Here is a 14,517-nt window from a genome sequence, read left to right on the forward strand (position 1 = left end):
TAAACCTTGGGGATTGGTTTGAAGCTCTTCAGGTGATTCTAACGTGCAGCCATGTTTGAGAACCACAGCTCTAGATACTCTGGCCCCAGCCACCTTCTTCCTCATCTCCCACCTTGCTCATCAGGCCTGAGAATGTGCGTTTCAAATAAGTTCCCACGTGATGCTGATGCTGCAGGTCTGGGGATCGCCTCTGAGAACCACTGCTCTATCTCATTACCATTTTATCTTCTTCATGACGCTTACCACCATTTTAAATTTTCTGTTTATTTACTTAAAATTATGTGTCTGCCCCCAAGCCCAATAAAAGGTAAGCTCCATGAATACAGGGACTTTTCTTGTCCAACACAGTATTCCCAGCACTAGAACAGTGCCTGGCACATGGTCAAAAGTGGGGGAAGTGCAGTCTTAAAGTATTTCATGGAGAGCATTAAAAATATAGGAGGTATTTGAGTACCCTAAAGATTGTCCTTAGAAGTTACCTGGGACTGGCGGGTGGGTGGTCTAGAACCTGATCCTCCACCATAAGCTGGGATTTCCAATGGACTCTCTGAAAAGCGAAGATCTTTCAAAGTTTTAGGGTCAGTTCTTTCACCTACCTGGACGTCTACAATGATATTAAAAACATTATTCTTTGAGCATCTGTAATTATACATAATCACACAAAGATATCTTCACAGTGGGAGACCTTTTAATAAAGAACCACTGTCACCACATTGCTTCCCTAGAAGTAACAATTATATAAAGAGCTCCCGCCACACACTCAATGCATTAGAAGTGAGAGAGAAAAAACAAGCCCAGACTGAGAAGATCATCTTCCCCGCTGCATTCTACAATATTCCACATCAGGCTGGGAAAACAGACAGATCAATCCAGTTGCAAAGTTAGCAGGAAATATCATATCTCCCAAGAACACACTGCAGCTGTAAAATGTCGTTAGCAGCCCCCTCTTTGCATGCCTTGTCTTTCTTACTCACTGAGAAATCCTGTTCTCTTAAATCACAGATTATCAGAAACTTTGCTGTTTGAAATTCTCAGTAAGAACGAAACATTCAACTCTTGCCTGGGGAATCTAGGCCACTTTGACACAGAGAAGCAGCTTCAATGTCCAACCCTGGTGCAGAGATAATCATTTCTGAACACAGTATTCCCCATGTATCTTTGTAGTTTCTAAGGCAACAGAACCCTGGGTCCCCTTCCCAGTCCATACCTGATGCTGATCCCTTCACACCCAGACCAGCTTCGCTTTGAGACTATCAAAACTCTGCTTTCATTTATATTTCACCCAAACTCCACCCTTCCCCCAAACCCTACAACTCCAGCATTTCCTCTCTTTGGTTAGATGCCCCCATGGCTCCCGGCGGTGGGTCAAGAAATTTAACTTGGTTGGACTGCTTGATCCTCCTTCCTGATCTTAAGCTGTTAGCAAGGACGTCATTAAAATTCAAAGTACAGCATACTTTCCTGCCCCAGTGTTTCTTATTCCGACACTTCTCCAGACAAGAAAACATGCAACAAACATGCCATGAACCTCTTCGGTGGGTTCAGAATACAGAACCTTGTCTTTGTTCTGTCACATCATACCTGGAAACTTTCTAAGGTTAACATTCCAGCTGCGTTGATTTTCAGAGTTCTTATATTTCTTCTTTAGTTTTGATCCAACAAATCCATTTTTAAATTCCTAGGAATGAAGAGATTGCATATCAATCACTTGGTTATTCCCATGTGAGAATTAAAGCTGCATGATAGAGAAAGTGTCATGGTGTGCATTTCTTATTTGAAAGAGTTTACAGTCATTTGTACAAAGTGACCCGTTTCACTTTATTCTGGAAACATGCAGCTTTGTATCTGGACTGGGCTGCTCAGCTGGCAGCACATCTGGATGTAGGCCTCACCAGGTGAAGCGGCCAAGGCAGGAGGCAGGGAGCAGCACATGCAGGCAGGATGTTACAACCGTGGGAGTCTGGGTAACAACAGAGGGACCACCAAGTCCAGAGGGCAAAGGCAGGGTAGGGTCAGACCAAAATCAGACTTCTGCACACCACCTGCCCACACACAGTCCTTAAACACTCTTCTCTCTGGACTTTCTCCATGGACTTGGTCCCTCACACCTGATTCAAGCCTAAGCACTTGCTGATATATGTGGGCTTAGCCCCCGAAGGCGGCCCCTGCCCAGTGTAGATCCTTGCCTTGATCACACTTGAGTCCCACCCATGCCTGCATCTACCAACCTCCTCTCTAGCATCAGGTTCATGGTCAAGCTTAAGTGAAACCCCTATAAACTTCCTCTGTCAATCCCAACAACATCCCTGTGACCAAGACCTCTGGGTTGGCCGCCTTACTGTAGGCTAGCCCATCCTCTGGCCTAACTCCTTGAATCTTTCTTATCGATGCTCACACCCAGTGCCTGAAGCGTCACACATCCTTCTCAGATGGATCTAATTGACTCTTCACAGTGGGGAGGCTTTGTAGATATTTGGGAACAAAGATTTCAACATAAAAGAATTCTATGCCCACTGAGGACTTCTACTTAATGCATCTATTCAGCAAATACACACTCACCACCCTCTCCTGCCTGCTCCTGTGCAAGGCAATGAGTATGGCAACCATGCCACCTTGGAGCTTATAATGCATAGGCAAGATAAACAAGGAACAAAGTAATCACATGCTCAAAGCAGTTTATAAAAGAAGGCCTGGGTGCCAGGATAGCAGTGATAGGGCATAGCAAACACAGTCCAGTTTGGTTGGAGTATATGCAGGGGGTTCACAGACCAGGAAAAGCTGACCAAGGGCAGAAACTAATGACTTGGATGGAAGGCTAAAGGTTTCTGGTTTTTTCAGTAGGTAAGAGAGAGCCACTGAAGACACTGGAGCATGGACCCCAATGCTCAGCAGGAACTCTCATCTTCAGGGTGGATAGGAGACTAACAAAAGGCTGAGAAATCAGTAAAGATGCTTTGCAATGGTTGATAATGACTTCAGTTATAAGGACCTGACTGTGAGCAGAGGTAAGGTAATAAAAGGCAAGATCTGCTCACTGAGAAAGAAGGAACCAAAATACAGTGACAATCTGAATGGATTATAGTTTCATTACTTGCCTGCCTTGAAGAATCTTTGAGAACATTTTCAACATTGTCTTCAGGAGAGACTATATTTGGTGGTTCATAGTCTACGTGAAACACCTTTGTCACAATGCCACTCTGTCTGCAGTCTCTGAAAATTATTATTAAGAAAGAAAAAGTCTGTGTTACACAAGGATTTTTTAAAAAGTGGCTAACAAGATGATTTTATTAAAGTGCCTTAGTCTAGCTACCAAATTTATTGTATTTCAAATTGAAGAAATCAAATGTAATTTCTATAGTCTTTCCTGACCTCCTTCCTTTTGGGCTATTTACTGCTATGTAACAAACCACCCCAAAGGTAGTGCCTTAAAACATGAATCTGTGGATTCACGGTCCCCACTGGGTAGGTCTCATTTGAGCTCTTCCATGTGGCTGCCATCAAACATCAGCAAGGGCTGGAGTCAACTGAAGGCTCAACTGGGCTGGATGTTCAAAATGACTTCTCTCAAATATGCAAAGCCTGGGCTGGGGTAACTGGAACAGTTAGGGGCTCGCCACTCATCACTCTCACTCAATCTCCATCCCTCTGTCCCTCCCTCTCTCTCTCATGTGGTTAGCTTGGGCTTCCTCACAGTATGGAAGCCTCAGGTAGTCAGACTTCCTCCATAGTACCTGACTACCCCAACCCCCTGCCAGTGTTTTTGTCCCAAGAAACCAAAGCAGAAACTACAATACTTCTTGTGATCTCAGAAGTCCTTGGCATCATTTCTGAAACATTCTATTGGTCAAAAGCAAGTCACAACACCAGCAGAAAGGTTACAAAAGGGCATAAATTCTGGGAGGCATAGTTCATTGGGGGCCATTTTTGAAGACTATCTACCACATTCATCATAAAGATATCAGACCATAAGGCTCAAACTATTCTAAAACAAAAAATGTGTTGCCTAGGTCATTCCACATGAATCAAGAGCATTTTCCCTGTCTCAGCTGTAGACAGTGTAATATATGCTGCTCTGGTAGATTCTGTAACTCAAATACTATCATGTTTTCCATTCATTCATAATATTTCACAATTCATCTTGTTCTCTGATGCAGTAAGAGCTTCATAAGAAGACAATGTAGCAGTGCCCATGACTAAAAACTAGTGGTGATGTTATTTCAGTACCAGTAGCTCACCTATACTCTATCTTTTAACAGCTTTATTGAGGTATAATTTACATGACATAAAATTCATCTATTTTAAGTATCTGGTTCAACGGAATTCAGTCAATGTAATGTACACAATTTTGTGAGTATCACCACAGTGGAAATATTTAGGACATTTCCATCACCCAAAAGAATTCCCTTGTGCCTGTGTGCAGTCACTCCTATCCAACCTCCTAGGCAACCACTGATCTGTTTCCTATCTCTATAGTTTTGTCTTTTCTAGAAATTTAACATAAATGTAATTATACATATGTGGTCATCTTACGTGTCTGTATTTTTTATTTATTTCTTTTTTTTGGAGACTCATCTACGTTGTTGTAACTTGTTCATTGTTATTGTTGAGTAGTATTCCATTTTATGGATATACCACAATTTTTATGTCCATTCCCCAGCTGATGGTCATTTGGATTATTTCTGGGTTTGGGCTATTATGTATAATGCTGCTATGAACATTCATGTATAAGTCTTTATGTGGACACATTTTCATTTCTCTTCAATAGATACTGAGGAGTGGAATTGTTGGGTCATATGGCAGGTATGTGTTTAATTTTCAGAAACTGCCAAACTGTGGCTGTTCCATTTTACATTCCCACCAGCAGTAGCTGAGGGGTCCAGCTTCTCCACATACTTGCTGACACTTCATATTGTCAGCCTTGTTGATGACCTGTACTCTTGATCATGTTCTCTGTAGGTATTTGCTTGATACTTGTCCCTTGTCTATCAAGATATAGGCTTGGTCGTTGTAACACAGAATCAAAACAATGGTGGCTTTATGGCAGGGCACGGTGGCTCACTCCTGTAATCCCAGCACTTTGGGAGGCCAAGGCAGGCGAATCACTTGAGGCCAGGAGTTCAGGACCAGCCTGGCCAACATAGCAAAACCCCATCTCTACCAAAAGTACAAAAAATTAGCTGGGTTGTGGTGGTGCACACCTGTAATCCCAGCTACTCAGGAGGCTGAGGCACAAGAATTGCTTGAACCCAGGAGGCGGAGGTTGCAGTGACCCAAGATCACACCACTACACTCTAGTCTGGGTGACACAGCAAGACCCTGTCTCAAAAAACAAATGAACAAACAAACAAACAAACAGAGGCTTAAACAAGACAGAAGTAATAGGGTATAAGCAGTCTAGAGCTAGGTATAGGGGTGTCATGGTGACAGGAGCACGATAGCAAGTTTCTACTTGGTTACTCCATCATTTCTACGACATTGCATTTATCCTCATGGCCCAACCTGACTGGCCAACCACATCCACATTCCAGCCAATTGGAAGCAAAGCCCACCCTTTCTCTTTAAACGCACAATCTTAAAGTTGAACACATCACTTCTACATGTATCCACTGGCCACAGCCTGGTACACATCTCTAACTAGCTGCAACGGGGATTGGGAAATATCTTCTAGGCAACCATGTGCCTGGCTAAAAATCATGGGCCCTATTATTAAAGGGAAAAACAGATATTGGGGGACATCCAGCAGCCTCTGCCACGTCATCATGACCACGCTTGGCGATTTATTTGATGTGTTTAACTCTCACCCCTCCTCAAATGCATTGAAAGCTCACCTTTCCTATGCTATCCTTTCCATGTGATTATGGCTCAAAGGTTACCACAGCCAGTGTTTCTATTTGACCTGGCCAGACTCTTAATACTTTTTATATTTCCAATTATCTTCTTTCTTCAGTGTTCTTTGTCTGCTTTGCCCTTACTGATTTTCATATGATCTTTAATACATATTGTCTGGTTCATTAGCATTTCTTCAGCAACTGCTCAGATTTCTTACATGCCCAACTTTTATATTTCTTAAAATTTTTGAACCTTTAAGTAAATAAGTATCCCTGGATCTTAGAGGGGAAGATTTATGAATCTTTAAATCTGGTTTTGTTTTGTTTTTTTTAAAGAAGAGATTTAAACAGGGAAATTTAGCCACCTATGAGTCACTCCAGCCAGTGAACATGCAAGTGTCTTCTGATCACAGAAAGCTGAGATGTTATTTCTAAATACTGTCACTCACAGATAGGTAGTGGCTATTTAGATGAATTGTGTATTTCTTGGAATTTTTTTCTCCATCTTCAAGAAAGTTAGCTTAAAACTTCTATGTTGTTTAATGTTAAACAGATTCATAAATCTGGTTACAGATATAGATGATCTTTTAGATGAACCACTTCCTTAACTTATTCGCCTCAGCATCCATCTCATCTGTATGTTCACCTTTGGCCCCAGGCCTGTCATTCAAGATCCAATTGTCCTTCCTGTTAACACACACTTCCCAGGCATCACAAGCCTCTCCATCCAGGGATCACCTGAATCTTGGATGGTCGTGAGGCTCCTGGAACACACACTTACAACCCCACATGAGGTCACATGAGTAGAGGCCTGGCTCATATCCACCTATTCCACCCCCTAAGATCCAGGTTGTTTCCCCCACCCCAGCTGGCCCTTCCTTGGGGAACCAGCTAAGGCATTCACCTTTTGAGTTGAAAACTCAAACGTTTTTAAATAAATGTTTTCCCTAAGCTGAGCACATCTGAAATACTAACAGCACCTTTCAGAATAGACACTTAGTGGGCACAGAGCAGAACAGTGAGAGGCATAAAGAATGACTTTATTTTTTACTCTCTCTTGAAAGCCTTATTAACTCCTTCAAACTGCATAGTCAGTCATTAAATTGCCTCTTCATTTTACTACTACTTGCAGCTTCTAAGGAGGCCTGCTTTACAGCATTTGGCCACCAGAGTATTGAGGTTCTTAATTTTTAATAATTGAGATGACTTACCTCGATAGAAGTGGCCTGGCAAGTGTGACAACATTTTATAAAGAAAAATAACGTGCATATACTCCATTTGCAGAACACACTTTAAAACAATAATAATGTGCATAAAGGGGTTGTTTTGTTTCATTTTATTTGTTATAATTTTCAGATGCCAAGGCAATCATGTTTGCTGTGGAATGTGCAGCTCTCCTCAAAAAGCCATGCAGTAATTCAGTCAGTGGGGGGTGGGGCTAGAGTCCTTTCAAAGTACCTGGGCCAGCCAGGTACTGCATTTGGTTTGGGGCTTTTAAATGTTCCCAAAATGTGGCCAAACCTGCATTGCTGGAAAAATAATTCCTAGCCTACAACACATGGTGAAGGTTGCCAAATTAAATAGTGTTTCTATATTTGAAAATGGGGAAAAGTCATTAAGAAAAAAAAGGATAAAGAAAAAAGTATGGTAGCTAATGTCCAACAAGTTGAAATGACAGTAGCTTTGAAGGCCAATTAAGTCGATACAAAACGAAATCGAGAATGACGGCGGTGGTTGTAGGCTGCATCCCGGGGAATAAAAGAGCCACTCCGCGAACACAGTATTTTCTTCAGAGCCAGATGGAGCTCTTTAGAGGCCCCCGGCCCTGGAAAGGATCTTCCTTCCTGAAACCCCAATGTGGAATTTAAAATAAAAACAGTATTAATATACATAACACTGCACTGAGCTGTATACTTATGATTTCTGCACCTTACGGTATGCCTCAATGAAAGGCAAGTAAAACACAAATGTTACGTATGTATGCTGAAATTAAAATAACGTTTCAGTAGTGTCCTTCTAATGCAGCACTGATTCTGATAGGAAAAAATGAATAAAATTAGAACATAATGTTATTATATCATAAATTAAATTAATCACCATGCTCTTAACTTACTTAGAGACAGCAATAGCTTTAACTTGTATTTTTCCATCAGGCAGAGTAATAGGTTTTATATACTTAAATGTGTTATTTTCCCCATAACCAATTCTCTTTAGAAATTCAGGTTTGCTGCCATCCAGAGTATAATATATGTTGACATCTGGAGTGTCTGAAAAATCCAAAACAGGATAACTATAATTAACACCAAAGTAGCAAGTCCCTGAATAATGCCTATAGGTCAGTTTAAGATCTAAGTGTGTGATTTAAGATTTAAAGTTGTGATTTAAGTTAAGATTTAAAGTTGTGACTTAGGCCAGGCAGGTGGCTCACACCTGTAATCCCAGCACTTTGGGAGGCCGAGGCGGGCGGATCACAAGGTCAGGAGTTCGAGACCATCCTGGCTAACACAGTGAAACCCCATCTCTACTAAAAATACAAAAAATTAGCCGGGCGTGGTGGCGGGTGCCTGTAGTCCCAGCTACTCAGGAGGCTGAGGCAGGAAAATTGCCAGAAACCGGGACGCAGAACTTGCAGTGAGCTGAGATCGCACCACTGCACTCCAGCCTGGGCAACAGAGTGAGACTCCATCTCAAAAAAAAAAAAAGTTGTGATTTAAGATTGTGTTAATCTCCTTAAATAACTGATCTATAGGTTATTATATATACATAATGGAAATGAATAGTAATAGCAATAATGCAGTTCTTTCTCTGTACCAGCATTGTGCTTTACATGAATGAGCTCATTTCATCTGTACAACCCTATGAGGTAGGTCCTATTTTACATCCATCTTATAGATGAGGTAACTGAGTCCCAGAGAGATTAATAAAGTTGCTAAATAATAGAGGAGTTGTGATTTGACTTCTGCTAGGTTGGATACATAGCCCCTGCTCTTGAACCACTATGCTCTTTTGCCTCTCCAACAGGGCACTGATACAAACATGATTCAAGATTCAAAAGGTCAAAAAGGGTATACAGTGAAAAGTCTCCCCCAACCCAGGACACCAGCTTCCCAAAGGTTATCAATGGTATCTTCAGTAACCTTCAAAAATATTTTATATCCATACAAGCATCTATGTACATAATTTCTCCCTCTCTTTTGACACAAATGATGGCATACTATACCCTGTTCCACACATTTCTTTTTTCATTTATCAGTATGTCTTATATTGTTACATAAAGAGCTTCCTAGGAAATAAATTTAAATTTTTTTAAAAAAAAGAGCTTCCTCATTATTTGTTATAGCTGCACCACATTCTCTTATATAGATGAACAATAATTTAACCAATTCCCTACACATGGATCTTTAGGCTGTCTTCTTTTTTCCTTTTCTTTGTTTCTTTTGCAATTATAAGCACTATAATAAATAATTTTGTAAAGAATTATTTCTGTAAATATATGGGCAAGACAAATATGTAGAACTAGTTACTGCTGAGTCAAAAGATACATGCATTTGTAATCTTTTTTTTTTTTTGAGACAGAGTTTCACTCCTGTCATCCTGACTGGAGTGCAGTGGTGCGATCTTAGCTCACTGCAACCTCTGCCTCCCGAGTTCAAGCGATTCTCCTGCCTGAACCTCCTGAGTAGCTAGGATTACAAGCACCCACCACCACGCCCAGCTAATTTTTGTATTTTTAGTAGAGACGGGGTTTTGCCATGTTGGCCAAGGTGGTCTCGAACTCCTGACCTCAGGTGATCTGCCCACTCAGCCTCCCAAAGTGCTGGGATTACAGGTGTGAGCCACCGTGCCCTGCCAGCATTTGTAATCTTGATTAATATTTCCAAACTGCCCTCCATGGATGGTTAAGCAATTTACACTGCCACCAGCAATGCATGAAAACACCTATTTGACCACAATCTTCCTCATCTAGTGTGTTATCCATTTTTCTTTTAGTTTTCCTAATTTCCTAGGTTAAAAAAAATACTATCTTGTAGTTTCAATTCATCTTTCTTGCATTTTGAGTAAAACTCACTAATTCATTACAACGAATGTTTGCTGAATACCTGTTATGTACCAGACATCATTCTAGGTATAGGGGATATGCAAAAGTATATCTGAGGGGCTCCTTGCATATCCCCTGTACCTAGAATGGTCCCTGCTCTCATGGAGATTATGTTTTAGGAAGGACACTGAAACAGTAAACAAACAAGGAAATGTAGTTTGTCAGGTGGTGATTAAGTGCTTGGAGGTGAAGCAGGGATAAGTTCTGCTCAGCAAGCAGACGAAGCGGCAGAGAGAAGTGTAAGGAGAAGAAATATTTTCATATGTTTAAGAGACCTTTATATTTCCTTTCCTACAAAATGTCTTTTCATTATTTCTCAAAAGAAGATATACAAGTGGCCAACACACACATGAAAAAATGCTCATCATCACTAATCATCAAAGAGATGCAAATCAAAACCACAGTGACACACCATCTCACACCAGTCAGAATGGCCTTTGTTAAAAAAGTCAAAAACTAACAGATGTTGCAGAGAAAAGGGACACTTATAGACTATTGGCAGGGATGTAAGTTAATTCAGCCACTGTGGAAAGCAGCTTGGAAATTTCTCAAAGAAATAAGAGTTGAGGCCGGGCGCGGTGGTTCACATCTGTAATCCCAGCACTTTGGGAGGCCCAGGCAGGCAGATTAAAAATACAAAAATTAGCTGGGCATGGTGGCACACAACTGTAATCCCAGCTACTCCGAAGACTGAGGCATGAAAATCACCTGAACCCAGGAGGCGGAGGTTGCAGTGACCCAAGATTGCATCACTGCACTCCAGCCTGGGTAACAAAGTAAGACTCGGTCTTAAAAAAAAAAGAAAAAAGAAATAAGAAATAAGAGTTGAAATACCATTCAAGCTAGCAATCCCATTACTGGGTATGTACCCAAAGGAAAATAAATTGTTCTACCAAAAGGACACATGCACCCATATGTTCCTCACAGCACTATTCATAATAGCAAAGACATGAAACCAACCTAGGTGCCCACCAATGGTGAAATGGAGAAAGAAAATGTGGTACATACACACCATGGAATACTATGCAGTGATAAAAAAGAATGAAATCATGTCCTTTGCAGCAAATGGATGTAGTTGGAAGTCATAATCCTAAGAGAATTAACACAGGAACAGAAAACCAAATACCACGTGTTCTCACTTATAAATGGGAGCTAAACATTAGGTACAAATGGACATAAAGATGGGAACAATAGACACTGGGGACTACCAGAGGGTGGGGAGGGCTGAAAACCTACAGCAATGCTTGCTACCTGGGTTATGGCCTCAACCATACCCCAAACCTCAGCACCACACAATATACCCAGGTAGGAAACCTGCACATGTACCCCCAATCCTAAAATAAAAGTTTTAAAAGAAAAAACAAAAAAAGGTCTTTTCATATCCTTTGCCCATTTTTCCTCTGGGTTACTGTTCTTTTTGTTACTGAATTGTGAAAACTATTTATTTATTTGATATTTACATATTAGGGAATTTTGATACCCTACCATTCATATCATCTTTTGTCAATAGTCACCCAACTTCTCCTAAGAATTATGGGCACATATATTAAAATGTTTAATTTGGTTTGACAGTTTAAAAAATTGTATCAGCTTTTAAGCTAAAGGAGAACACAGATAATAATACATATGCTTAGTTAGAACTCTTGGTCTAAGCAGCACAGGGGTCATACCATAAATGCAGATAGTTTGTACACATTTCAGTTATTAAAATATATAATTGGTTTTAAAAAAGGCAAAAATTGGAATTTCAAAGTCTTTTTTACACATCTATTTATTCATATGTTTTACCTGTAAAACTTTCCTTCCTTATGTTAATTATATATGTGTATGTATATATATGTGTATGTGTAGATATACACACATATTTAAGATTTTGAAGAATAAGTATTAGCAGGATATACAATCACTGCTTTATTTCTTTTTTCTTTTTCTTTTTTTTTTTTTGAGATGGAGTCTTGCTCTGTCTCCCAGGCTGGAGTACAGTGGCGCCATCTCGGCTCACTGCAACCTCCGCCTCCTGGCTTCAAGCAATTCTCCTGCCTCAGCCTCCCGAGTAGCTGGGATTACAGGCATTGGCCACCATGCCTGGCTAATCTTGTATTTTTAGTAGAGACAGGAGGCTGGTCTCAAGCTCCTGACCTCAGGTGATCCACCTGCCTCAGCCTCCCAAAGTGCTGGGATTACAGGCATGAGCCACCAGGCCTGGCCCTCACTGCTTTATTTCTGTAGTTAGAGTTGAGATTTATTTTCGCATTACTATATACCAAACCCTGTGCACCTCATACATACACGAACCTATTTATCCTCACAATGGCTCTAAGAAGTAGATATTATTATTCCTGTCTTACAGTGAGGAAACAGACTCAAAAAGGCTAAGTAATGTACCCAAGGTCACTAGAAGTTGTCAAGGCAGGGATTAAGTCTCCAACCTGTCTGACTGGAAAGCCTGTATCAGTAGGTCAAATTTATTATACCAGCTAAATAATGAACATTTTGGAAAAGTTTGGGGAAGCACCGGGACTTTTTTTTTTTTTTTTTTTTTTTGAGACGGAGTCTTGCTCTGTTGCCTAGGCTGGAGTGCACTGGCGCGATCTCGGCTCACTGCAACCTCCACCACCCAAGTTCAAGCAATTCTCCTGCCTCAACCTCCTGAGTTGCTAGGATTACAGGTGCCCACCACCATGTCTGGCTAATTTTTGTATTTTTAGTAAGACAGAGTTTTGCCATGTTGGCCAGGCTGGTCTTGAACTCCTGACCTCAAGTGATCCACCTGCCTCAGCCTGCCAGAGTTCTGGGATTACTGGTGTGAACCACCGCGCCCGGCCACCACTGGAACGTCTTACCTTGGCTAAGGTAAGTCAAGACATTGCTGAAACTATACAAATGAAAGGTTGGTCAAAGCTAACCATTTTAATCTAAATGTATACCACTCTATAAACCATCAATGTACAGCACTGTTTCAAATTTTAGAAGTTTTACAAATTTCCCAAAAAGCTGAGCAAAGAGTGAGAAAGCAGGCAAAGAGATAAACCAGCAACCAGATAACACAAGAAATATGACAATGTTATTTTAAACAATTTCAAACATATATGATTCTTACCTGATTTCATTTCCAAAAGCGTATTGTTATCAATTTCATGGTTAGCTTTTCCAGGCTGAGGCACTCGTAGTGGTATGATCTGAGGGACACACACTGAACCAGCAGTCATTTTCTCTCTCTCTCTCTCTCTCTCTCTCTCTATATATATATATATAAATTCCAATGTGCACTTATAGCTGTACACAAAAGCTGAAGAGCAGCACTTAATTTAAATGCAGCAAAACTAGTTAAAACGAGAGAATACTGTTAACGTGACACTACAAATATTATTCCCTTTTTAATTGAAATAATAATTACATTTCATCTGTATTTGCTGTTGAGGTCTTGTGTGGGGTTTTGATTATCTAAATACCTCACTTCTGCAAAAGGAGCGTGAATGAATGAGATGGGGAAAAGAAAGAAGTTACTTTAAAAGGGCAAATTAAATGAGTAAGGCAAAACAGAGACTATCACTAACGCTCTGACTTGAGTTCCCTGTAAATCATTATCGCCTTTTCCTGCCTCTGGTGTGTGTCAGCTCTCTTGGCTTCAGGGCAAGTCATCATACAAGGGGAACAGAAGTAATTCTGTGTGTACCACAAAATGTTAGTTAGAGCTAACTTTTTTGGGAAAGCTCCGGGTTCACAGCCTTGCCATTATCACCAGAGCAGTTCTAGTATTTGAAAGCTGCAAAGACACTTTAGAAGGACTGCAGAGTACTACTTCTCAGTGGAAAGGAAGTTTGCAAGAATATAAACAGTGACCAATAAACACAAGCCTCCCGTTTCATCTACTGTATTTATAAATCCTGGTATTAATAATTAACTACCAGTATGAAAGCCTTACTGGTCTTTTTGGAGGTGAGGGTGGGGAGGAAGGTTGTCATAATTAATGCACAGAAGGTTTCAGGGGGAAAAAACGCTCACCTTAACACAACAACCATTTACATCTCTGTATTGCCTTTTCAAATTTCATTAATAATCCATAGATTTTGCCCAATTATAATCTACATATTCATTCCATTTTTATAGTCTACTTCTTGCATTCTCACTGTATTATTTAGTTTTCCCTGTACTTATTTATCCATTTGTGGCTGGGCATTTAGGCTATTTCTAGTTTCTTTTTAGTTTTGCCTGTTGCAGTTCTAATAATGCTGATCTGAACATGTCTGCAGTTTGAGCTTTGTCACAGACTGTATTCTCAAAAATGGGTTACCTAAATTTAAGGGGTGAACTTAATGCCTTGTTGGATAGTTCCGGATCTAGGGCCAAGAATATAAACTACAGATACTGACAGCACAATAATAGCTCCTACGGGAGTGTGGCTGGACTTGAGACTTGCCCATAGTCGCATTTCCATTCAAGTGAAAGGCAGATAAAATAAAAATAGTTGAAAAATTCTAAATAAAAAATATGTAGGAGAGGAAGTAATTCGCGAGCGTCAACTAGCAGCTGCCCTTAGGAAGATGGGGTGGCCAGTGGGCCCCACGCAAAGGGAATCAAGAAAAAAGG

General features: G+C 40.6%; 1 protein-coding gene across 10 annotated transcripts in view; it reads right to left on the reverse strand.

Moving 5' to 3' along the window:
* DZANK1 (double zinc ribbon and ankyrin repeat domains 1) overlaps positions 1 to 14,517 on the reverse strand; it is an 87,344-nt gene that overhangs the window by 71,683 nt on the left and 1,144 nt on the right. For 2 of the 10 annotated variants that reach the window (XM_054674829.2, XM_063802519.1), the window contains exons 2-6: positions 13,028 to 13,250; positions 7,942 to 8,095; positions 3,096 to 3,210; positions 1,582 to 1,678; positions 480 to 604 (exon numbers count right to left, since the gene is read on the reverse strand). In XM_054674829.2, the coding sequence (XP_054530804.1) occupies positions 480 to 604; positions 1,582 to 1,678; positions 3,096 to 3,210; positions 7,942 to 8,095; positions 13,028 to 13,136 (600 nt within the window). In that variant the 5' untranslated portion in view covers positions 13,137 to 13,250. The remainder of the gene's footprint in view (positions 1 to 479; positions 605 to 1,581; positions 1,679 to 3,095; positions 3,211 to 7,941; positions 8,096 to 13,027; positions 13,251 to 14,517) is intronic. The other 8 variants (XM_063802517.1, XM_063802520.1, XM_009436886.5 and 5 more) reach the window with 8 other exon arrangements.

Source organism: Pan troglodytes, chromosome 21, assembly GCF_028858775.2.
Source record: "Pan troglodytes isolate AG18354 chromosome 21, NHGRI_mPanTro3-v2.0_pri, whole genome shotgun sequence".
NCBI lineage: Eukaryota > Metazoa > Chordata > Mammalia > Primates > Hominidae > Pan > Pan troglodytes.